Consider the following 26,714-nt stretch of genomic DNA (forward strand, 5'->3'; position numbering starts at 1 on the left):
ACGTGGCAGTAAATGTGAGGTGGCAGCGACACGTGGAGGTGGTCTCAGTGATGACGTGGCAATTGGTAGAGGTGCCACGTGACATTTTATTTTATTTTTTAAAAAATCGAGTTAGCGACGGATTAGTGACAGAAAAATTCCGTCGGTAATTAGCGACGGAAAATCCGTCGCTAATTCGTCAAAATTCCGTCGCTAATCAATTAGCGACAGAGGAATTAGCGACGGAAAAAATTCCGTCTCTAATCTGTTCTGTCGCTAATCCGTCGCTAAATTCCGTCGCTAAAACCATGTTTTTTTGTAGTGAAGTTGATCAACCTGTGATGCAAATTGAAGCACCTCAAAACATGACAGGGAATGTTACTAATGAGCAATTTGAACCAACTCAAGAAGTTGAATTAAGAAGGTCAACTAGACAAAGAAGACCAGCATTACCTAGTGACTAGGTTGTGTATTCTGTGAAAATTGACTGTGATGTTAGTATTGAAAATAATCCCTTGACATTTACTTAGGCTATGCAAAATGAAAACTCCAAATTGTGGCATGATGTCATAGTTGAATAAATGAACTTAATGGCAAACAACCATGTATGGGAGCTTGTAGAGTTACCTAACGGATCTAAAGCCATTGGCTATAAGTGGGTTTACAAAACCAAAAGACACTCACAAGGTAACATTGATCGCTACAAAGTAAGGTTGGTTGCTAAGTGTTTCATATAAGTGGAAGGAATCGACTATAGAGAAACCTTTTCTCCTGTATCAAAGAAAGATTCATTCCACGTCGTCATAGCATTGGTTGCACATTTTGACTTGGAGTTACACCAAATGGATGTTAAGACTGCCTTTCTCAATGGTCATCTTGAGGAAGAAGTATACATGAAGCAACCTGAGGAATTTGTTAAAAAAGACAAATAACATATGGTGTGCAAGTTAAAGAAATCGATCTATGGTCTAAATCAAGCTTCACAACTGTGGTATTTGAAGTGCTATGAAATGATCACCTCATTTGGTTTCGATGAGAACATCATGGATGAGTGTATATACCACAAGGCTAGTGGGAGAAAAATCATATTTCTGATTTTATATGTCGATAACATATTGCTTGCAACCAATGATCTAGGACTATTGCACGAGGTAAAACAATTCTTATTTAAGAATTTTAATATGAAAGATATAGGTGAGGCATCTTATGTCATTGGCATTAAGATCTATAGGGATAAGACCCAAGGCCTTCTAAGCCTATCTTGAGAAGCCTATATATAAACAAAGTTCTTGAACAATTCAAGATGAAGAATTAGTCCACTAACCTGGCTCCTCTAGAAAAAAGGGGTAAGTTCAATCTAGATTAGTGTCCCAAAACCGAGCTTAAGAAAAGGGAAATAGAAAAGGTCCTATATGCCTCAGTAGTAGAAAGCTTAATGTATGCACAGGTCTGCACTAGACCTGATATAGCTTTTGATATGGGCATACTGGGAAGGTACCAAAGTAATCCTGGTGAGGCGCATTAGATAGCTACAAAGAAAGTGTTTAGATATCTACAAGGTACTAAACGCTATATGCTTACATATAAAAGACAGAGAATCTAAAAGTGATTGGTTACTCAGACTCTGGTCTAAGAGGATACATGGACACAAACAAGTCCGTAACTGGTTACATCTTCCTGTTAGCAGAAGGAGCTATTTCATGGAAAAGTGCATAACAAACACTAACAGCTACTTCCACTGGTGACATTGAGTACATTACATGTTTTGAGGCAAGCTCACAAGAAATCTGGATCAAGAATTCATTGCTGGGCTTAAGATTGTGGAATCAATCTCTAGGCTGATTAAAATGTACTGTGATAACATAGTTGCCATGGCCATATCCAACAACAAAAGGAATAAAAGTCAAAGTAAATTCATCAAACTGAAGTTCTTATGCTTGAGAGAAAAAGGTATGGATGGCCAAGTTTCGGTTGAACATATTGATACAAAGAATATGCTAGCTGATCCTTTGACTAAAGAATTAAAACCGAATGAATTTGTTTTACATGTGCATCACATGGGATTTCATCCTTCGTTTGATTAGCTAAGGTATGACAATAAAATTAGTTTATAGCTTGTCATCTCTAATTGTAATTGTATATACATTTATGTTTTGAGATTGATAAGCATAAGAGAGGAACTGAATAAACATTGAGTTTACTCATGAAGCTATACTTATTAAGTAAGGGTGTTGCTTGTCACCATGATTCTTGCAGTATAGCCTTAGATTATCTGGGATAAGGCAATTGACATACAATACACAGGCCAAGTAGGAGAATGTGAGATTTTATTATTATTATTATTATTATTATTATTATTATTATTATTATTATTATTATTATTATTATTATTATTATTATTATTATTATTATTATAAACTATTTGGGTATTTAATTAGGAATTAATAAAAGGTCCTGAGTGTGGCATGTGGTCAGATAAGGCCCAAGCCCAATAGGGTTATTATTTTTAGTCAATATTGTATCTACTCTAATGGTAACAATTTACATTTTAGGTTTGGACCACTGAAAATTTTTGAGCGATACATTCAAAGAGAGAAAAACCCTATCTGTTCCTTGAGATTCCCTAATTGGTGACTACTGATCCTAGTTGCCATCACTGTGCCTTTCTACCAGTCAAAAGAGACTTGAATAATTATTTTCTTCTGACTCCAATTCTGTTTTGCAGTTCTCATCTCCTATCTCAGATCCTAGATTGGTTAAACAATAGCTATAACAAAAGGTAATTCTAAACCTAAAGTCTTTCACTGTATTTTTATAAGAGGATTCATTTTTTTATCATCTGGATTGTATACATTTATATATATAATTTTTTGAATCTGTCTTACAGTTCTTTGACTAATGCAAACAATTAAGAAAAATATATGATTTATTATCAGGTTCTAAGAATAAGAATAATCATACATGCAGATCGTGAATGAATAAGAGAGTAGGGAAGAAAAAGAAAGATGAGGTTCACATTTATATTGTATAGGTAGAAAATCTGCTTCATATTCTTCAGTAAAAATAAACTGTATACAAACAAGTTTATGACTGCATCATGTATCAATCCACTGGTGATGATATATATTGCCAGGAAAATGCCTATGCTTGAATAAAAACGTGTTTTATTTGTTTAAAAGTAAATCTCTAGTAAGGAAAGCGCATCGAAGTTTTAAGTGTTAATGCTTCCATTACGTCTACAAAAGGGAACTTGTAAGATTGATGGTCTGCGCTTGAGAAACTCGTTCAAGTTTATATAAAAATTAAGGTTAATATAATTTTTGATCCATTCCTTATTTTGTTTTTTGTTTCTTAAGTTTTAAATTATAAATTTTGGTTCCTCAAGTTTTTTTTTCATTTAAAATATTAGTTGCTATAATTCAATAAATATGCGAATCATTTTGTCCATTAATGGATCAAAATTAATGGTTTGAAACTTGAAGGTTCCAAACTAAAATGAGAGCAAACCTAAGTCACGAAGAAAAGATGATACTAATAACCTAAAAAATTATCACTACAACACATTGTTTGATTCCCACAAAATATATTGTTAATCTTCATTTTAGTTCCTAAGGAAGTTTATAATACGTACACAAAATATATAAACTTACCTCTCCCTAGTCCCTTTCCTCTGTATACTTCTTCTATAGGGAGAATCCGTATATATCTCTTATAATCATGGGAAACCACGCTAATAAATATAGCATTTTGATTTCAGATACTTGGGCTCCTTTTCTTTTGGCCCTTTTCTTCTTTTATTTCTTTATTAATTTTCACAATGTGGGACACTGCATAGGAGGCTTAAGCTAATCTAGTCTGGCAAAATCTTATTTTCAACCGGTAGGTAAGTGCCTTTGTCATCAAAAACAGGTGTCCATGTATATTAATCAATATATATTATACATATAAGTGGATCGGATATAATTTTATCCTTGATTTAGCGGAGACGTAAGTCATAGTTGTACATAAAAAGAACCAAAACTATTGGGGTGCACGGGAAAATTATTCTAAGAAGGAACAAAATAAGATTCGCGATCGACAACCCTCTTTTCCCCCCACCAATTGATGTTTCTTCTGTTAATGCATTTGAGTTATTATGCGATCTTGTTTTTTTCATTCATTTATTTACTGTTTGTACTGTATATGATGTGGGCTGTACCCTTATTTAGTGGCAGGAATCTTAGTGGGGTACTACGGATAAAATGTCACACACCATCTTGACAATTTGCCAGCCCTATATAATTAAGATGAACAGTTCGCTTCAATCTACAAGTCTTTTTATTATACCGACGACCTAAGAAGATGAAAATATCTAGTTACTGCTTGTGCTTGACATAAAAGCTTGATAAATTTAGAGATATTAAGAAAATTAATTAAATAGTTATTTGTCACAAATGTATGTTAGTCTCTCTAAAGGATTCTTTTCAATATACACATTAAATGATTGGAATTATCACTTAGTGGGAACTTTTATAATTAATGGGGATATTTTGAAAAAAAGAAATAAATTATTGAAGTCTTATATTCAAAACCAAATCCAATCTCTCAATTAGTTTTTATATTAAGGACTGGATGTAGTAATAATTATCTTGTTTTGGATATTTTTATCCAACTATTGTCATCCTTCCATTTATGTTATTAAAATGATTTTGGAGCCGCCACGCACATGTGGATATACGGTTTGAACATGTATCAACTTCAAGTTCACACTTGAAGCTAATCAATTCTTATGGAATGCCAATTTTCTTTCTTGCTTCTTATTGCCTTCCTCTTTTTGTTTTTAGTTCAGCTCGCAAAGCCAAAAACCAAAGCTAAGATCCAAATCCCAGGGCCATGGAAGCTTCCTGTATTGGGAAACCTTCATCAGTTAGCAGCAGCAAGCTCTTCACTTCCACACCATGCCCTTCATGAACTATCCCTCAAACATGGACCTCTCATGCACCTTCAACTTGGTGAGGTTTCTACAGTGATAGTATCATCCCCTGACATGGCCAAACAGATTATGAAGACCCATGATCTTGCCTTTGTGCAGAGGCCATGCACTTTTACTCGAAGATTTTTTTCTTATGGATCAGCTGATATTGCTTTTGCTCCGTGCGGCGATTATTGGAGACAGATGAGGAAAATATGTACTCTGAAACTCTTAAGTGCCAAGAAGGTTCAATCATTCTCCCATATACGACAAGATGAGATTCTGATCTGATTTGAAGTATTTTTTATACTTGGCTTCGCATTAAAACACATGAACTATTGCTAACAAACTCACATGTTTGTCATTATATTCTAGACCGGTCTATTATTATTCCTACTGTCTAAAGTGCCCTAGGTGAAATGGTCATGATCTAAGCCAAAGTAGTATACACATTTTTGTTTTCAACGACAGCTTTTGAAAAGCTAAAACATGTCAAAATGGATCCTTAACCAGATTACAATTTCTACTTAAAAATTCTTATGTGACTAGAGGGTTGCTTAAATTTTGATCATATTTCAATGTTTCTTCATCGTCTTCCTTCTTACTTTACCAGGTATCTAGCCTCATAGGGTCAGTTCAATCATCAGTAGGTTCGGTATTAGATCTCACGAGCAAGATTTACTCTTTGATTAGTTCTATAGTTATGAGGGTAGCGATTGGCGACAAGCGTAAAGATGGTGCAGAGCTCGTGAAGTTGCTCCATGAAGTATGGAAACAGCTGGGTGGGTTTTACTTTGCTGATTTTTTTCCTTCAAATAAACTTATCCGTCTCATGACTGGAATGGAATCAAGGCTGTGGAAGATTCATAAGAAAGTAGACAAGGTTTTAGAAGATATTCTCCTGGAGAATCTAAAGAAGCTTAAGAAAGCAGAAGGACGCGACGGTAGTGATTTGGCAGAAGAAAATCTTGCTCGAGTTCTTTTGCCGATCCAGCAAGGTGATCAAAGGTTCGATGTCCCAGTCACAACCAATAACGTTAAAGCTGTTATATGGGTTAGCTCTACTTATTACCTATATGTTGGTTTATATATCATAGGCTATGTCCTAAGTTATTGTCACATAACATGTGGGTTTGATGACGTTAATGATCATCAATTTGTGCTTATCATAATTGTAGGATATGTTTGGTGGTGGTACCGATACTGCAGCATCAGTACTAGAATGGGCTATGTCAGAAATGATGAGAAATCCAAGAGTGATGGATAAGGCACAAGATGAGGTTCGAAATGCTTTTAAAGAAAAGAAAGTAATAATTGATTATAATAGTGAAGTGACACAACTTAGTTACTTAAAATCAATAGTAAAAGAAACATTGAGGTTACACCCACCAGTTCCGCCATTGCTCCCAAGAGAATGCAGAGAAACTTGTGAGATTAAGGGATATGAAATACCCATCAAAACTCAAGTTATAATAAACGCATGGGCACTCGGAAGAGATCCGAATTACTGGTACGATGCTGAGAGTTTCATACCAGAGAGGTTCCAACCAGGAAAGTCTGATATTGACTTCAAAGGAACAAACTTTGAGTTCATCCCTTTTGGAGCTGGAAGGAGAATGTGTCCAGGAATTTTATTTGGTTTGGCAAGTATTGAGCTTACTCTGGCTAGCTTACGGTACCACTTTGACTGGGAACTCCCCAATGGAATGAAACCAAAAGATTTAGACATGACAGAAACCCTTAGTATTACAGCTAGAAGGAAGAGCAATTTGTGTTTGGTTCCCACGCCATACAAAAATTGCTTCTTTTCTTGACAGTTCCTATTGAAGTACCCACCTTGCCTTTCTGTCTATCTGTTTATTTACTTGTACAATTTTCAAGATGTATTTTCAAAGTATTGTTATTTGACCATAATTTAAGGTTTTATTTAGAAAGTGTAATTTTTACGTATTGTGTGATGTACGTGATTGTTGTATTTGGGCGCCGTTTGTTTTGAATGTGCAGTTCTTGTTCTAGATTGGTGGATACATTTTGAGATTACATACCCTTGTTTAAATTTTTGTTCTCTATGTGCATTGGATCTAGAAACTCCGCCTATACTGTATAGCCGGTCTTAAGCTCGAATAAGAGAGGAGGGTTGTGCTAGGCCCTCGACACCAATGTAAAAACCCGTCGAATCTCATGAACATGGATCAACGAAGTAATTATACTAGTGCTGGGTCGTTGTCCAGAAGTGACACGCTATATGGCTTGAGTATAATGAGAAGTGAGTTAGAGCTGCTGCATCGTCGCCCAAATGTAGTGTGAAATGAGCAAGGGCTACCGCACTTTCTTGGACGGAAGCTGCTAACGAAGTTAGTTCATGAGACCAAGATTAGATTTGGTACTTGGAATATTAGGACGTTGAATAAGAAATCTATGGAGGTAGTAGGAGTTATGAGGAACAGAAGGATTAATATCTTGTACCTCCAAGAAACCAAATGGACTAGAAAAGTTGCCAAGGAACTTGAAGAGTATAAACTTTGATACATAGGAAACGTGAGTGCAAGGAATGGTGTTGGTATCATCGTCAATGAAACATGAAAAAAGAATATGGTTGAGGTTAAAAGGTTTGAGGACAGAATAATATCTTTAAGAGCAATTGTTAGAAAGGACCCTATCAATGTCATTAGTGCCTATGCACCTCAGGTTGGGACAGAGGCATGCTTTAAAGATAAGTTTTGAGAAGATATGGAGGGGTTGGTTCAAAGCATACCACTTGAAGAAAAAAATTTTATCGGTAGGGATCTTAATGGACATGTCAGCAAGGAAGCAGGACAATTCAATAGGGCTCATGGTGGTTTTGGTTTTGGGGAGCTTAATAATAGAGGACAATCTATTCTTGACTTTTCTCTTGCATACAATCTCAAGATTGTCAACACTTGTTTTAAGAAACGAGAGGAGCATTTAATCATGTATAAGAGTAGTGCCTCAGAATCATAGATTGATTTCTTTCTTATTAAGAATCCGGACAGAAGATTGTGTACTAATTGCAAAGTGATTCCTGGAGATGGGGTAACTGCTCAACATAGAGTACTTATCCTTGACGTACGTTTTAAGAGTATCAGACAAAAGTAACATCAAGTGGCAAAACCCAGGGTTAAGTGGTGGTAGTTAAAGGGTGAGAAGCGGGAGTTATTCAAAAGGACGCTTTTAGAGGAAGGGATTTAGGAGTTGTAGGGAAATGCGAACATGATGTGGGAAGAGATAGCTACAAGGGTTCGTATGGTAGCTAAAGCAATTTTGTGAGAGTCCAAAGGTTGTGGTCAAAGAGATAAGGAGACTTGGTGGTGGGATAAGAGTGTGCAAGAGAAAGTCAGACAAAAAAGAGATTGTTTTAAGGCCATACATTTATGTAATGGTGCAGAAAACCGGCAAAAGTATCGTTTGACTAAAAAAGAGATGAAGAGAGCAATGAGCGAAGTATGTACTAAAGCTTATGAGGGGTTTTATCAGGAGTTAGGAACAAAGGCGGAAAAAAGAAATATTTACAAGATTGAGAAGCAAAAGGAGAGGAAAAAGAGAGATCTGGACCAAGTAAAGTATATAAAGGATGAAGATGGTAAAGTGCTAGTTACTGATGGTGATATTAAGGATAGATGGAAGGCTTACTTTTACAAGTTGTTTAATGAGGGAAGTAATTATGCGACTCAAGACTCACAGGACTTGCTAATTACGAAGATGATAGGAATTTTGCTTTTTACCGCAAGATCCGTATCGGAGAGGTTAAGGCAACTCTTAAGAAAATGGACAATGGTAAAGCCGTTGGGCTTGATGGTATTCCTATTGAAGTTTGGAAATGTTTGGGTGATGAGGGTGAATTGTGGCTAACCAAGCTTTTTAATAAAATTTTACACTATAAGAATATGCTGGATGGTTGGAGGAGAAACATCTTAGTTCCTATTTACAGGAATAAAGGAGACATTTAAAATTGTACAAGCTACAGAGGGATAAAACTTATGAGTCATACAATGAAGTTGTGGGAAAAAGTGATTGAATATAGGTTGAGGTTGGAGACTTTTATTTTAGAGAACTAATTTGGATTTATGCTGGGAAGATCCACAACTGAAGCAATCTATTTACTAAGGGGGTTAATGGAAAGATATAAGAGTAAAAGAAGGGATTTACATATGATTTTTCTTGACCTAAAAGAAAACTTATGATCATGTGCCAAGAGAAGTACTGTGGAAGGTTTTGGAAAAGAAAAGTGTACGGGTTGCTTATATCAAAGTCATACAAGATATCCATGAAGGGATAACTACTAGTGTAGGAACGCCTAGAAGTGAGACAAAGGACTTCCCTATTAAGATTGACCTACATCAGGGATCTTCTTTGAGTCCTTACTTGTTTAATATTGTTCTGGACATTCTAACCAAACTTATTCAAGAAAGAATCCCTAAGTCCATATTGTCCGTAGATGACATAGTTCTCATGGCGGAATTAAAAGAAGAGATTAACTCTAAATTAGAGTTATAGAGAAGGACTTTGAAGTCAAAAGGTTTTCGTTTAAGTAGAAACAAATCAGAATATATGCATTGTAATTTTGGGAGGCAATGGTGATATGGAGGTGAAGATGGGGATCAAATCATTCCTCAAGTATCTAAGTTTAAATACCTATGATCCATTATACATGAGGATGGGAAAATTGATGGAAACATAGAATACAAGCTGGCTAGTTAAAGTAGAGGAAGGCTACCAGAGTTATTTGCGATAAGAAGGTACCTAAGAAGCTTAAGGGAAAATTTTATCGAACTGTTGTAAGACCAGCTATATTGTATAGTAGCAAATGTTAGGCGATAAAAGGAAAACAAGAGCACAAAGTTAGGATAGCAGAAATGAGAATGTTGAGATGGATATGTGATCATACAAGAAAAGATAAGATTAGAAATGAAAATATCAAAGCAAGAGTCGGTGTGGCACCTATCCAAGAGAAAATCGTTGAAAATTGCTTAAGATGGTTTAGATATGCGCAGAGAAGGCCATTGGAGGCTCCGGTGAGGAGAGTAAATCAGACAATATGAAGTCCCATAAAAGGGGACAGAGGAAGACCGAGAAGAACGCCCGAGACCTCCTGATCAACAACATATCTAAAGATTGAGTTGTTAACAGAACACGATACCGTAGTGTGATTCATATAGCCAACCCTATCTAGTGGGATAAAACTTCTTGTTGTTGTATGTGCATTGGATCGAGAAAACACTGTGTTCTTTTCAAAGTGGAGTTTGATTTTTCACTCTTGTATTAAACAAACATATTCAAAATGTTTTGATAGGGAAATTGAAAATTTATATACTTTATTTGTTTTTTTCTCTATTTGTAACTCAATTTAAACATATTTTACCAGAATCAAGAAAAATTTTAAATCTCATTAATTCTATCTCAAAATTAAAAAAACTTTTTAACTCCATCCCTATTTAATATGTACACTTTGAAAAAAGTACAATCTACATAATAATAAACAAAATGTAAAATAATACAGTTATACTAAAAATTTAATGATATGACTTACTCCCTTTGGTTTAAAATATAAAATAAACTTTGCTAGAAGAGCTTATTTTTTATAAGATAACATTTATTTTTATCTGAGCATTTAATGAGTTTTTTTTAATTTTACCCATAACATATATTCTCTTTCTTTTTTATTCAGTTATTGCATATTCTCTTTATTAATAAGGGCATATCTGGAAAAAAAACACGCCTTATATATTTATTATTTTAAAAAAAATTGAAATTAGGTCCCACCCAAGAGAATTAATACAAAAAAGTCTCTTAAAATCATGAAATTATTCAGAAGTCCAAGAGACTTTTTACAATAAATTTTATTTGTTTAATTACCAAATTATCCTTCTTTTTAATTTTTAAGTTTACATTGACAACTGAAAGAGCAGTGGTTGACAACTTAAGATGCAATGATTAACATCTATAGCATCAGGTATTGACAACACATTTTCTCAACACATCAGAAAATACAATGCATGAGTTGTCAATACTTGCCACTATAGTTGTTAATCCTTGCACCTTAAGTTGTCAATCATTGCTTTTTCAGTTGGCAACGCAAATTTAAAAAAAAAAGTAATTTGGTAATTAAACAAATAAAATTTATCGCAATAAGATCTCTTGAGATTTCAGAATAATTTCATGATTTCAAGGAATTTTTTTGTATTTAATTTCTTTGGGTGGGACCTAATTGTAATTTTTCTTTATTTTAAACTGATTTTAACTTATTTCTTGATAAAAGTAAATGAATAAAATTCACCTTATATTTTGAATTAAAAGAAGTATAAAATAGGAACTCAAAATCTTTTTTCTTTGCTTTATAAATAAGATTAGAAGAATATAATGATATGACTTGATTTAGTTTTTGTTGGTCGTGTTGTGCTGAATTTAGCATTTTCACCCATCCAGCACATTAGGAATATAGGAAATTAGGTAGAAGTAGTAAAACAGGCTAGTAGTACAAATAAGAGCCAACCTGTAGCAGTGCGGGTTAGATGCGGTGTGGCCTAAGGTCACCTAAATTTTTTGAAAAAATAAGTTTTTTTAAGTTCAAGCAAAAACATGGTTTTTTTTAAAAGTAATTTGGGTCGAACATTTTAATCAAACATTTTAAATTACAATATAAATACCCTTTAAATAAATATTTTGTATTTACAATTTTAAAGATTTTAAATTACGTTTTTGAGTCGGAATTCAATGTTTACTTAAATAAATAAAACTAACATAAATTATAAGAACATAATATTAATATTTTTTGTAATTAAAATATTTCAAGACTTAAAATATATATTTAAAAACATAAAATTAAAAATATTTATTTTAGGGCTGTTTTTGAAGCTTGTAGGTATATGTACAAATTTTAAATATTATAAAAAAATTTATGTGTTTTTTTGGTCCTAAAAATAATCATAAAAGGTGAGAGATCACTTGAGAAGATTAAATAATCAGTTTTTCATTTTAATTAAAAAGAAGTATTTTGGTCATTTAACAATATTCAGAAATTTTAAATTAGGACTATATTCTAATTAGAAATTTTTTAAAAGTATGGGTCTTAATTTGAATTTATGTGTTTTAACCTGATTTTATTGGGATTTTTCCAAGAAAAAATATTGGCGAAAAAAAAATCATTAATGAGAGTGAGTTTTTTCAAATGCCAAGGTCACTTCACAAACCTTGCAGTCATAAATCATGGCCCCTCATTGTTGATTTAATTAATAAAACAGATGTAACTAACTACAAGCGCCCTTAATTATAATATCAGGTTTTGAAATTTATGGATATTAAGAAAGTAAAATTTATTAGTTGTAATTTTTCAATTCTTCCCTTAATTTTTTTGCCAACCAATTCTTCTCTTAATTAAATGTAATGATTCACACAATTCCAAATGAATTCCAGTTTACTAGTATTATGGTTTTAGTTATCATTTATTGGGGATATCTTTATACACACCTTTTTTTTTAATAACAATTTAGACACACATCTTGTTTTTTTTGGGCCAACAGACACATATCTTCTGTTTCTTTTCAGAATTGCAAAACTTATCTTACGAAAAAGATATTACCCTCCTCATGATTAACCGGGTCTTGGAAAAAAAGCATGAGAGGGTATATATAGTAGTATGTGATATTACGGATTAGGAGATAAGAAATCCACTCCTTTTATTCTATTTATAAGTCACATTTAACATGTTTTACACAAACCAAAAAAAATTTTAAACTTCATTAACTCTTAATTAAATTTTAATAAATTTTTAACTTTATTCTTATTTAATATATATTATATCTCGTGAGAACAAAGTTAACATAATAATAAATGAAACATAAAATTATATATTCATATAAAAAAATTTCTCTCCATCTTATAAATAAATATGACAAAAAGATTTCTTTCATCATTCCGTCCTATGAGTATAATCACAGGAGTATAAATATTTCTTTCGTGTACAGCTGGCTTGACTGCGAGGCATTTACAGATAAAACGTCCGTCCCCATTTTGACAATTTGTGGGCCCTATTAATTTGACCCCCAGTAATTAAAGACCATAAAACGAACGGTTCGCTTAAGTCGAAAAGTCTATTTTAGTTATACAGACAAACTTAGGGTGCGTCTGAATTGGCCGGAGCAAAACTAATCTTTCTTTTATCTGACTTTTATAAATATAAGTTAAGATAAAAGTTAATTAATATAATGTGATTTATATTTAGATTAATATTTGTAGAAAAGTCAATTTGACAAACGTAAACTTGTTTGGATAAAGTGTAGAAAAGCAAGTTTAGATGTAAAATTACTAAAAAGATATAAATTTTGTTAACTAATTATGTATAAAATGTGGTAATTCTAAAAAAATTAAAATTAAAATTATAAAAATATTTAATGTATTATTAAGAAAAGAATATACTAAATATAGGATTTCAATATATTTTATCTCCAATATTTATTTATTTTGTTCTCAAGCAATCTTTATAGTAATTATACATATTAACGAGTTTTTATTAATGGGTAGTTTTAATGCACATAATTAATAAGAATATTTTAGACAAGACAACATCAATTTATTACAAATAAATAATTTAATTAATTTTATCAATATCTTTAAATTAGTTATATAACTCTTATATTAGGAATATGTAGTATCAAATTATTGGGTTTGTTAGAAGTGATTTTATCTTTTTTCATTACCATCTTTTCTCTCTCCACATTTGTGATGGCAAAAGCTCAAAAAATTAACTTTAGTGTTGGGCTATCTCTTTACCTAAAAGTTCATTTGCAAAAACGCTCAACTAAACATCTAATTGAGCATTTATATGTCAATAACGTGGGTTTGCATCATTACAATGCACGTTTTCCGTTGAAAACGTTGATCCCAACATGTCCTTAGAAGATCAAAATATCTTGTTAATGATTTTCTGTTTCGTCCGATATTTTTATCCACGCACCATTGTCATCCACACATATTTTATATATGGTGTTAAAATTTAGTCCAAGTCAACCAGATCAACAAATTAGAGCAATGAATAGGTGGACCCGTCCCTTGGTTGATCCAATTAAGAGTTTTGAATGAGTTAATCAAGTTGAATTCTATATATCGTTTGAACACGCATCAGTTCATACAAGTTAACATTTTTTGAATTCATTATGGAATGCCGATTTTCAGCTTCCTTGCTTTTCCTCATTCCTTTACTCTTGTTGTTACTTTGGCTTGCAAAGCCAAAAAACAAAGCTAAGATCCAAATCCCAGGGCCATGGAAGCTTCCTGTATTGGGAAACCTTTATCAGTTAGCAGCAGCAAGCTCTTCACTTCCACACCATGCCCTTTATGAGCTATCCCTCAAACACGGACCTCTCATGCACCTTCAACTTGGTGAACTTTCTACAGTGATAGTATCATCCCCTGAAATGGCCAAAGAGATTATGAAAACCCATGATCTTGCCTTTGTTCAGAGGCCACAAACTTGTAGTGCTAAGATTCTGTTTTATGGAGCAACTGATATTGCTTTTGCTCCTTACAGTGATTACTGGAGACAGATGAGGAAAATATGCACGTTAGAACTCCTAAGTGCCAAGAAGGTTCAATCATTCTCCTATATACGACAGGATGAGGTACTGAATATATAATACTTTCATATTTAACGTTGAATTAGTCCATATCATTCGGGCAATTTGACATCATGTACCTTGGATTAATCTTGATACTGCACGGAGGAACACTGCGAAAAAACCTCCATGTTTGTTTCCAGATCTTAGCTATAACTTTTGGATATTATTTTCAAGTAATATTCTACTATGATTAACTATGGTCGCTTTGTGAATTTCAATATTTCTTCACTTCGTCAGGTGTCTAAGCTCATAAAGTCAATTCAATCATCAAGAGGTTCAGTAGTGGATCTCACAAGCAAGATTTACACTTTGACAAATTCTATAGTTTGGAGGGTAGCATTTGGAGACAAACGTAAAGATGGTGAAGAGCTTGTGAAATTGCTCCATTCAGCATTAGAACAATTGGCACGGTTTCAGTTTGCTGATTTATTTCCTTCAATGAAACTTATTCATTTCATGACTGGAATGAACACAAAGCTGATGAAGCTTCACAAGAAATTTGACAAGGTTTTAGAGGACATTGTCCAAGAGAATCAAAAGAAGCATATGAGAGAAGGAGACGAGAGTGCCTTGGAAGAAGAAAATCTTGTTCAGGTTCTTTTACGAATTCAGCGAAGTGAAAGCCTTGATGTCCCGATTACAACTGACAACATTAAAGCTGTTATTTCGGTTAGTACTATACTTTCCTTATTTAACTATGAATCTGCAAGTGGTTTGATGATGTTAAAGATCACTTTCTGTGCATAATTAATGTAGGATATGTTCAGTGGTGGAACTGATACTTCAGCAACTGTATTGGAGTGGGCTATGTCAGAACTGATGAGCAATCCACGAGTGATGAAAAAGGCACAAGCTGAGGTTAGAAATGCTTTTAGAGGAAAGAAAGTAATTCATGATAGTGATATGATGCAACTTAGTTACTTAAAATCAGTAATCAAAGAAACTTTGAGGCTACACCCACCGGTTCCTTTACTGATCCCAAGAGAATGCAGAGAAACTTGTCAGATTAATGGATATGAGATACCCGTCAAAACTCAAGTTATAATAAATGCATGGGCACTCGGAAGAGATTCAAAATATTGGTATGATGCTGAGAGGTTTATACCAGAGAGGTTCCAAGGCAATTCTGACATTGATTTCAGAGGAACAAACTTTGAGTACATCCCTTTTGGAGCAGGAAGAAGAATGTGTCCAGGCATTTCATTTGGTTTAGCAAGTATTGAGCTTCCTCTAGCCAGCTTATTGTGCTACTTTGATTGGGAATTCCCAAATAGAGTGAAACCTGAAGATTTAGACATGACTGAAACATTTGCCACTACAGCTAGAAGGAAAAATAATTTGTGTTTGATTCCCACGCCATACAGGATTGATCCCCTTCTTGGCACTTCCTAGCGAAGAATCTGGCTTTGTATCTGTCTGTCTGTCTGTCTGCATAAGTATAAGGATGTGTTTGCTAAGTTCTGTTATTAGACTATTAAATCTATTGGCTAGTCAAACATGAATTTTGCGTGGGTCAGGAGCTTCCCGGTCTGTTATAGAAAGGGGGACATTTGGATAACCATCCAGTTGTTTTGGATTAACGGTAGATGCATTTTCACATTTCCATTTGTTTGAAAGTTTTGTAAACGCGTGCACTGGATGTATTTTGAATAAGTGGATTTGGTTAATATTTGTGTTCTTTTCAACTGTTTTTTTCTTTCAAAACGAAGGTCAACATTCTCACCGCAGAAGCTTGACAAGTAAGAAGCCCACTATCTGAAAGAAATAACTTGTCCACCTTCAAATCTGACATCGATATGGAAATAAGCCTTTCAATTGACCCCTTTATGGAAACCAGAAGGCCTAGGCTTTAGTGGTGAAAGCTTAAATTGTCAATCTCAATTGGCTGGTCGTGCCAGGAATCAGTGTTATAACCATTCTGGACCATGCTTGCCCTCTCCAATTGTGTTTCGGTTAAACATGTGCCTTCACGTGAGTTTTGTCTATTTGTAGGACACTAACTCGTCTTCAAAAACAGTGAGACTGAACATGCCAATTATATTTTGGAATTCAGTAGAACGATACCCCTCACCCCTTATCTGTAAGTATTCTTTTCCTGGAGATAAATCTCCTAATTAAATTTATTATATGAACCTCCAATTTTACTCCTAATTTACTATTCTTACTTTTTCGGACTTATTATTAAATTAAAGTATATTTACTAAAAATAGAAATATTTACCTCTTTGACTTTATACAGGATTCAGTTTGATCTTTTAACTTTAAAACATATACATAGTTTTTTAACCCTAGAAACATTACCAAAAACATAAAATGATTACCTTCTCTTAAATGTTGGTAAAACATTCTTAAATACTTTTTTTTTTTTTGGCTAAAAGCTACAAACTGAGTAATTAAATTACGTGTTATATTGGAAGTCAAATATTTGTAAAGCCTAAGCATGCACATGCATGTCCTACTACTTCACAAATTTTCCATAAATACAGTCATTAGCACAACGGCAAAAAATTTGTCACGACTCTATCGCATGCCTAAAAAAAGTGACTTGCATTTACAATGCAAAATAATTCTGGGCTGATTTGCTTACATTCCTTAACAACACATATATTGCAAAGAAACTAGTCTAACCTTTTACCTTCTTGATTCACTAATTAAATAAAAATGGTGTAGAATTTTTTCCATCCAGCCAGGTGATTCAGGGTAACAAAAGTGGGCAAATGAAGAGCTAAGCCAATGTCCTACTTATTGAGCGGAAAAACAAACCGGAGAAAACAGAAAATGCAGCATAGCCTCTAGATAATTTGCTGCTTTAGGAAGTGACTTCTGCCCACGAAACTCAAAACATAAAAAGCCACCTAAGGACGACCCAACATGCCACGTCCTCTACCTCTTGGTGTATAACCATATCCTCTCCCATAATAACCACCCCGAGAACGACCACCACGTAACAGGCCACGGCCCCCTCGACCACCCCGAGGCCTCATAAAATCACCAAATGTCTGCACCACACATCAGAATCAGAAAAATATATTGAATACTGTATCTCCCCAAAAAAAAAAGAGTCAAACCAATATACACTTTACCTCAGTATCAATCTTAATTTGTTCAGAATATCTGGTCCTTCCATTCTGTGGATCATAGTCAAGCGAATTGCAAGATATTGTGTCGAAGAAATCATCCTTATTGTAAACAGGCTGCGTAAATCATGAAAAGCAGAATCAAGCAATGGCCATTATTTTTTCTGGTGAAAAGCGATGACAATTATTTAACACACGGACAGAACCACCAAGCTTCAAGTTGCATGCAATATATTGTGTATACCAACCTTGACATCCATTTTTGGTTCTTCGCCATTGTATCCATCTTGAATATCATCCTCATCGCTAATATTTTCTTCCCCATCTTTTTCTTTTGAATGTGACTTGCTTTTACCAAGATGACCCCATACTTCGTCCTTATTGAACCTCTCATTCATCGCCATGAAATCAAAATCTTCGGTAAATTTTGTGACTGGGCGTGGACCCTGCAAATATCATCATTTTCAATTTTTATAATCCCATGCAGAAAGGCACGCGCTCACAAATATCAGTAATTTAAACCAACAAATAAAGTTCAAAATAGTGAAAGAAACCCTATGCAGATCTACCATAATTTTCCTTCATGTCATCTGAATTGCTCAACAAGCATTAAAAGACGGGAAATACAAAAATAACTCAACTATTAAAGATCTCACAGCCATGTCAAGAAATATTGTAAGCATTGATTTGATACGCTAGTAACGGAAAATGTCACATCATAATCAAAAAGGGGCAGTGATGTACAAACTTCAAACTAAAAATAAGAGATCCCCACTTTTAAAAGCTTCAAGTATTCCAATAAGCTTTAACTTATACACGCATAAGGTCAGTTATCCCCAATTTAGCAAAAATTAAACAGTAGATCAAGCAGCATACCCCAGTTCCTCTTCCTCTTCCACGACCCCTGTAACCATAATTATGATGATGATAACTTTGAGCGCCTCCACTAGGCTGAAGAAAGTGCAACCAAATTGTCAGAGTCCTTGAAATCATAACAGGGTGAAATGGAAAGAAAATTCGATGTGATAAAAATGCTCATGCAGTCATATTTCCATACTACATATGATGAAACAAGTCCGAATTTTAAGTAAAAACAAATACATCAAAAGTGGCCCATATCAGCCACCGCTTTTGCAAATAAACCATAAATCAATCCAGATAAATCCTACTTTGAATTCAAACCACGGAACAGAAGGACAAAATACAATGGAGAAGGAAGGGGGGAGAGAGAATTTGAACTGAAAAAAATCCATAAATTACCAATTTGAAAGAAACCAGCTAACATAATACACAGTATGACCTGCCTATATTAGCTCAAAGTGAGAGTTTAATCAAGTAGCCAGAGAAGACAAAAAGATAATCCAGATCAGTAACAATTCTCCAGTCTCCGAAAGGCCTACCATGGCATACAAACATACAAGCACATGGAAGACCAAATTCTATCTGCATATATTTTTGTACACACAAAACAAAGAGAGCAAGGAAGAATACCCTGTGAGTAGGCCGTGAAGTCACAGGCAATGGCAGTATTGGGGGTTGATTTTCAGCAGAAACTGGCACAATAAGATCTGGAGATGATGTTGATGAGACCTGAACCACTTCAACATCCTTATGGGAGGTTTGCACAGAATTAGACGAAGAAATTATTGTTGGTCCCGACTGCAATAATTGACCTGGCGTTACCAGAGAAGGGGTTGTTGTTTCTGTACGGACAGAACTTGTTGTCCCAACATTGGCAGGCGCCAGTTGGGATACAGATTGATATGGCAAGCTTGAACTTGAAACTGCATTAGGTTTGTTGGAGATTGGTGGCACTATAGCATTTACGTCTGGACTGGAGGCAACCAAAGGAGTCAATGATGGTAGGTTAGCTGCGAGTGTGGCTGCCACAAGTGAAATAGCAGGTGCCTTGTTTGGCACTGATACAGGCAAAGTTTCAGAAGCTAATGTAGCAGAAGGTACTGGAGGTAAAGTTGATGCCAGATTTGGTGGTGGTAAAGACGCAGATGTTACAACAGGCAAACTAGAACTGGCAGAGACTGAAGATGGAGGGAGTTCTGGCAAAGTTGAAGATCCAGTCGGAAGAGCAGGGTTGAAATTAGGATACTGAATTGGCTGCTGCATTGTAGAAGGCATTGATAAGCCAGGAGGTGGTCGGAGCAAAGATTGCTGGGGTATATGGGGGAGGCCATTTGGGGCACCATAATATCCTGGCCAATACATTGGCATAGCAAGACCACCACCATTTGCATTTGGGGCAGCTGGTGAGGCTCCCCATGATCCTGGGTTCCCTCCCGGCTGATACAAGGGCAAGGGCCCCTGAAAATTTGACCCAGGCATTCCAAGCTGAGTTGTATGAGAATTAAGATCATTCAAAGGCCCACTTCCAGATGAAGGTAAGCTGGCAGATGTAGTGACTGGGCGAGGATAGTGAGACTGCAAGAGCAATTTCATAGTTTTAGGGGACATTTACTGTTACTTTGGTCCTTGTGTACATCAAAAACATCTCATTTACCTGAATAATAGCAGGGTCATTGTTGATTGGCGGAGCATGCTGTACAGGTGGAGAAGATTTAACCTGTAAATCCTGTGCAGGAAAAGAATAGCATATATATCAGCTGATAAGGTTCGTGATAATATACAGAACTATTCAAAGTCCGCAGGCAGTAACTTCTAAACAAAGCTTGGGTCACAAAATTTTTATGAAAAGATGTAGGGCATCTGGATTGGCAAAAAATGACGTAGTGTCGAAGTCACATGAATGACATGCCTCTCTGGGCAAATGACACCAAAGAATTTCCAACACCATTAGCAAGATACTTGTCCCATAAAAACCTAAAACCACGATGATTTCAAAAAATACATATATATATATATATATATATATATTGATGTGTTCCTTGTGGGATACCTTGATGTCGCTCCCACGAAACAGTATATACTCATACACCTTGTCGCCAGGAGGAATTTGTGGGCCATCCTTTTTCCTCCCCTCTGTTCCAAATGATCGCACTGCCTCACAGAACTAGAAGAGTAAGTAGACCACAATAGTTGTTTACACCAATAAACATATGAATAAGTCTTTAGTGGCATGCAGTTCTTGAAACAAGCCAACAGTATTTGAAGCCACAAACATCCAAATTGGTAAAATAAATCCTTCCACGTAGTTATACACACCAATTGTCATCCACTAAACAAAACGCCTTGTCAAATATGAAAGCAAACAGCAAAACATGTGTGTCCACTTAATTAGCCATTAACTTTTCTTATTTTATTTATTAATTTATTTGCAATCATTGAGGCATCCCTTTATAAGCATGGATATTAAAATAAACAGATGAATTATGGTTTTTTCCCCAAATTAACTCAGGCAGCAAGACAAGCAATCAACCATCAACAGACAGTTTGTTTGCATGGATAGAACCTATAAAACCATACATTTCTAATAGAGAGTCCAACTGACATCTTGGTGCCATGTCAACATCCTTATGTGACTGTGCCTAGGGTGCATTCATGCTTCTTAGAATGGAATCACGAAAGTGATGAAGAAATCACATAACCCATGCTATGATTGATTATAATTGATAAAAGAAAGAAAGAAAGAAACCAACGGAATTAGATATTCCATAAGAAAGCACTGTTTTCTTTAAACGGCTGCTTCTTAGGCTGAGCTGAAGCCTGAAGCAATGGCAGAACTTCAAATGAAATTCATAAACTTCCACTTCCAATTTTATACACTAACAGAAAGGAAAAGGTTCAATATAATTAAACAAGCTAACTTTCATACGCCAATGTCAGTTTAAATTTTTAAAATCAGTTTACAGACCATTAGCGCGGGTCACTGAAGTGACTGAACTAGAGATAACACTCCCTCCCGACTCGGGTGAAATCCAAATTCAATTCCTAATGCCTGCTACCAATCGAAAAGACTTCACCGGCTGAGTTAGCCAGCACCTTCACTTTCCATTGTATATTAGTAATAACATATTCCGATCAATACGGCAAGTCATAGACGCAAGCATCAAATAGAGATGACCAAAATGATAAAGGAGTGAATAAGTGCACAAGTTCATCATTCACTGACCAGCGAGATTAAGTACACTGACAAAACCCTCCGAAACTAGATTAGTTATGAAAAAGACTTCCCAACACTAAGTCACAAACAAACGAAACCGCCACGGCAGCCGACACGCATTCCAAATCAAATTCACGCACAAAGCCCATCAGCTCATCATAAAACATGCAACCGGAATGCCAGTGAAATACAGTTAGACCTCTTACAATTTTTCAAAGCAAATACACAAAAAGAAAAAGGTCAAAACCCTCGTTTACAGCAAGAAGTCACTGCCCTTAGCCATAAACCAGGTTTGAAAAAGAAACAAATAATTCTGAAAACGAGAAACAAACATCAGCCATAACTTCATAGATCTAAAATTGATGAACCCAAATTGAGTTGAAAACAAATCAGACCCAGATGAAATCGGCAACAAATTCTCACAAGAATTAAAGAGAAAATACCGTTTATGAGCCCAATACTAGACTCGTCGGTGTTAATATTGTATAGAATGCCTTCATATCTGATCTCACTCTTGGAGGTCAAGCTTATCAAACTGCCAACATAAGAATCGGCGGCAGAACTAGATCGAGAAGCGCTCTCGGATGCCATAATTAAAGAAGCCAACAAATCAATCAAATCATAAACCAAGAATGATTGTGGCACGCCTTAGGGTTAAGGTTTGGGTATTGTCTTGCTCTTAGGTTTAACGCTTCACAATCGGTTCATCGCCTCGCGAATGAAATATGAACATTGATAATATCTGAATCCTGTGGTTTTTGGTAAATATATTTATATTTTCGATCTGGAAATGAAAACAAATGATAAGGGCCCACGTCAGCATATTTGGACTCGTCCGTCCTGATCAGAGAGATAGAGTCCAACAGCAATGTACTTCTTGGCCATGACTAGATTTACTTGCGGGGGCAAATCCAAATCTAAAATATCATCAATATATTGATATGTTATGTTAGATTATAAAAAAATAATTGTAAACATAAATAAATTATGAAAAATTAATATGCTAATTGTGGAAGTTAGGGTCTTATAACCAAATCAACAACAATTGTGTAAATTAGCTATTTAGATTGGTAATTAAAAACTGAAAGAGTAATAGTGTGCGTGTGATGGTCAAAAAAAAAAAAAATAGTGGGTGTGTGTGTAAAACATTAAGATAATGAATTCTCTATCTCTCTCCATCTTTCTTTCTCCATACCCCTTCAAAAATGCTAAATGCCCACTCAGAGTTTGTGTCTGTGTGTGTAGGGGTGGTAATACAGGCCAACCTGCGGGTTGCGGGTTGGCCCGTGGCGGGTTCAACTCATATGGGTCGGGTTGAAAAGCATCGTTTGAAGGCGGTTGGCTTTTAGCCAACCCTAACCCTCCAAGGTGGGTTGGTGGGTTGGCCCGTCAATAATTATTTACTTTTTTTTTAATTTTTTAATCTTTTAATATTATTTTTTTAATTCAATATTTAAAAAAAATATAATGATATTTTTATTTTTTTCTTGAAATATTTGATTGGAAATACCAAATAAATTATATAGGTTTTTTTTTAATTTTTTAGACATAATATCATATATAATAATACAATTATAATAATTTTTAAAAATGTTAAAAACAAAAATATATATATATATGCGGGTTAGCCCGCGGGTTGGCGGGCTAACCCGCGGCGGGTTGCGGGCCTGACGGTGCTGGTTAGAAAGATTCGTTTACTGACGAATTGGCTTTTAGCCAACCCTAACCCGTTATTTTTAACGGTTTGGCGGGTTGAACCCTATTACCAACTCTATGTGTGTGCGCGCACGTGTGTGTGAAAGCAATGAAATATAAACTGGGCTAGGATCTGCTGGTTTGAGTTCATGTACCCATTTGAAGAGGAACAAAAAACCAATGACATTAGTCATTCATTTTTTAAGTTCCTTATTAGTTATGGGTTTCAACTTCCGACAGAGTATTTCCAAAATACCCGCTGGGCCCAATTGACAACACATAGGGCCCAATCACCTGCCAGTTATTTTTTCAAATGCCCGGTCCAAAGTGATCACCAGGAAGGATTGGCCTTAAAATATCTTGCTCAGGCATAAGGATAAAAAAATACTTTTTTGAATTTTGAAATGACAAATAGGTGATGCTGATTAATTTATGATTGTTTTAACCATTTTTGTAATAATTTTGACATGTCAAAATATGTTTAAAATAAAATTAAATTAAAAAAAATGTGTTTCAAAATACTTTGCCACTCGAATGGTGTGTTTGGATCAGCGTTGATGGCCCCAAAAGTATTTGAGAATATGTGAAACTGACCTTTGGATCTTAGTTGAAGATAACTGGTGGTTTGGTTTGGTTTTATGCCTTAGTTAGAGTAGGACGATGAAATTTTGAGCTTCCGTATATGCCAGCATGGAGAGAGAAAGCAAATAGGGATGAAAAGAAGATAAAGAGTATTTAAGTGGGTCCCATCTTAATCTAATAATTTGATTTTTAGTAATAATTTAATTATTTTTTATTTTTTATTTTTCTTGAATTTATCAAATTATATACTATCTCCGATCCTTAATATAAGACCTTATTTGATTTTTATTTTCGTCCTAAATATAAGACTCCAATCCACTTTGTCTCTCATATATATGTATTTTTTTCAAAATAATCCTTCTAACAATGGTAATTCTAGCCAATACACTTGATTAGTAAGGATATTTTAGGAAAGACAAACCCTATTTGTTACATTTAATTAACTTAACTTCTTTCCTTAATCTCATCAAATTAGTTAATTAGCTCTTATAATTAGGATTGGAGGTAGTACATATGCTATATGTCACACCTTAAATTTATACCAATTAACTTGCCATGCAGAAGCATTTGGTATCATTTTTGAAAACTACAAGTTATGAAAAATCAAGTTTGAAAATTTTCTTTTTCAGATTATTATTCACTATAATCCTAAAATGTGGTAAACTTTGAAAATTCATAACTAATCATAGAAAAATCGAAATCAAGTAATTTCAAGTTCTATAAAAAGCTCTTTGGATAAAATTTTGAGAAAAGTAGTTTATAGACTGATTGCCTTGAAATTCAAGCCCAATTTTTTTTTTTTTGAAAAATTTATTGTTCATTTAGTCATTTTTTTATTTTTACCTTATCTTTACCTAATTTTGAAAAGGCATAACTTTCTGCTCGATTATCAAAATCAGGCAAACTACCTCTCATTTTAAAGAGAAAAATCAGATCTCTTTGCTCACCAAATTTCATAACCTAACTCACTCGTTTACTCAAATGATCATTGGTCAAATTTTGGTTTATTTTGGTTGACTTTTTATCCCCTTAAAAGGGTAATTTAACTTAATTGACTATTTACCATCATAACATACTCTCATTAACTATACTAACTATTTCCAACATGCTTGGACTATTCTAATCATACTTGTATACTTCTAACCTTAATCATACTATCGGAAACTTAAAGCATACTTATCATTACATTCTTCCAAAATAGAAAGGTTCAAAACCATACAAAGTCGCTATGGCTTAGTATCTCTTCAAATAAGAGCCAACTCCCTTTCTTTACCCGTAGATGTTGAAGGCGATAGGATTTGTTTAAATATTGGGGTAAGATTCTTAGAGAATTTTAGTAGCAATTGCATACATTATCAAGATCACACGATACATTGTAAATCAAGCTACATGTATACATACTTTAACTTTATGTTTATGCTATGGCAAGAACATATCATCATAAATATTCATGGCACTTACCATAGCATAAGCCAAGGCATAAATTGCATGGAGGCAACATCATATAACATAACATTCTCATCCACCTCATAGCATAACAAGTTAGCAAAACATATAGCCATAATCATACAAAGTAAAGTGACACTCTAATATAATGGATTGCAAAGCTACCTTGAATACTTTCCTTCCTTTTGAATTTTTTCCTCTTGAATAGATCTTTGCCCCTTTGTTGTGTACAGCCTATTAGGCAACCAATGACACAACATTAAGCATTATCACAACTCCATAACTTAACATAACCCCCCAAACCCCTTTTTCTTGATTTTTAGGGTTTATTTTTCTAGCTTTGATTTTTGAACTTTCTTGGGCCTTTCTTATATAATTTTTCATGTAGAATCCATTGATCATATAAGTTTTATGAAAATCCAATCCCTTCCCATCCATTTTGATGAAATTTGGGCAGCACTTCTTCTTAGGAAAATGACTTTTCATCATCATCAAAATAACATAAAACCAACATATAACCATTATAACTTGAAATAGAATAGTTATAGAAGTTTACCTTACTTCCAAGTGACTTCCTTTCCCTAAAACTCTTCTTTTTCTCTCTCTAAATGAAATTTTGCAAGAATTTTCCTACTTGAATGGCCTTGCACGAAATAAACATGTGGGGGTATTTATAGGCTTCATATTTCCATTAATTTCACACATGCCCTTCTTGCATGAGACTTGATCTTGGCCTTCTAATTTTTACCTCTTTCCAAATGTACAAATCTCAAGCTATATGGCTTAACATATTGACACTTGGATGGTGACTCATTAGGGTTTATGTCATCTCTTCTTATCCATTAAGATTAATTAGGCTTTAATCAAGGTTAACTCTCTTGATTCCTTGATTAACTTGGCTAATTACCCTTTTAGAAGCTTTTGACTTTTCAAAGATAGATGGTTAAATCCTAACCATCCAATGAACCATGTTTGCCATGTGTCAACATCTTATGGAAGATGACTTAACCATAGGTATCTTAATCTAACTTGATTATTATTTTCTTTTTCTTTTTCTCTTTCTTGGCCAGTTTGGGCATGACATATGTCCTTGACATTTTGTCAAAAATTTTATCACCACAGTTGTCCTGACAGTCCACTGAATCTTAATATAATATTGGTTTATTTTATCTGATAGCAAAAAAATTCTAATATTTCATAATTCTTATATCGGATCATCATTAATTATATCTCAGTAAAGGAAACTTTGCTAATTAATTTCATGATTTTTCTCCTTCT

The 26,714-nt window shown here is 34.4% G+C and overlaps 2 protein-coding genes, 1 long non-coding RNA gene and 1 pseudogene across 3 annotated transcripts; 3 read left to right on the forward strand and 1 right to left on the reverse strand.

Annotated features, from left to right (window-relative positions):
* The first annotated feature begins 4,747 nt into the window (after positions 1-4,747).
* LOC114726244 (cytochrome P450 71D8-like) lies at positions 4,748-6,744 on the forward strand (annotated as a pseudogene).
* Positions 6,745-7,637: 893 nt separating this feature from the next.
* Positions 7,638-26,069, forward strand: LOC114726232 (uncharacterized). The gene is made up of 4 exons (XR_003738486.1): positions 7,638-7,709; positions 13,984-13,991; positions 21,471-21,475; positions 26,060-26,069. It is a non-coding gene; the product is annotated as an uncharacterized LOC114726232 (long non-coding RNA).
* Positions 15,029-16,046, forward strand: LOC114726231 (cytochrome P450 71D8-like). The gene is made up of 2 exons (XM_028912814.1): positions 15,029-15,231; positions 15,319-16,046. Exons 1-2 carry the CDS (start codon positions 15,043-15,045, stop codon positions 15,952-15,954), a joined length of 825 nt encoding a protein of 274 aa, XP_028768647.1. The 5' UTR covers positions 15,029-15,042; the 3' UTR covers positions 15,955-16,046.
* On the reverse strand, positions 16,952-22,424 carry LOC114726228 (protein decapping 5). Its single transcript, XM_028912812.1, has 8 exons — positions 22,157-22,424; positions 20,550-20,650; positions 20,154-20,225; positions 19,130-20,074; positions 18,515-18,589; positions 17,887-18,084; positions 17,645-17,755; positions 16,952-17,560 (listed from the first exon to the last, which is right to left on the reverse strand). Exons 1-8 carry the CDS (start codon positions 22,302-22,304, stop codon positions 17,417-17,419), a joined length of 1,794 nt encoding a protein of 597 aa, XP_028768645.1. The 5' UTR covers positions 22,305-22,424; the 3' UTR covers positions 16,952-17,416.
* Positions 26,070-26,714: the final 645 nt, after the last annotated feature.

The sequence above is a fragment of the Neltuma alba genome, unplaced genomic scaffold, assembly GCF_004799145.2.
Source record: "Neltuma alba isolate B1F8T4 unplaced genomic scaffold, ASM479914v2 tig00012348_pilon, whole genome shotgun sequence".
In the NCBI taxonomy this organism is placed as follows: Eukaryota; Viridiplantae; Streptophyta; class Magnoliopsida; order Fabales; family Fabaceae; genus Neltuma; species Neltuma alba.

Coding starts and splice junctions, on each gene's coding strand:
- LOC114726231 (XM_028912814.1), top strand. CDS start 15,043: ATGAAGCTTCACAAGAAATTTGACAAGGTTTTAGAGGACATTGTCCAA. Junction 15,232..15,318: donor ACATTAAAGCTGTTATTTCG/GTTAGTACTATA, acceptor TAATTAATGTAG/GATATGTTCAGTGGTGGAAC.
- LOC114726228 (XM_028912812.1), bottom strand. CDS start 22,304: ATGGCATCCGAGAGCGCTTCTCGATCTAGTTCTGCCGCCGATTCTTAT. Junction 18,085..18,514: donor GAAGAGGAAGAGGAACTGGG/GTATGCTGCTTG, acceptor TGATATTTGCAG/GGTCCACGCCCAGTCACAAA. Junction 17,561..17,644: donor AAATTAAGATTGATACTGAG/GTAAAGTGTATA, acceptor TGTGTGGTGCAG/ACATTTGGTGATTTTATGAG.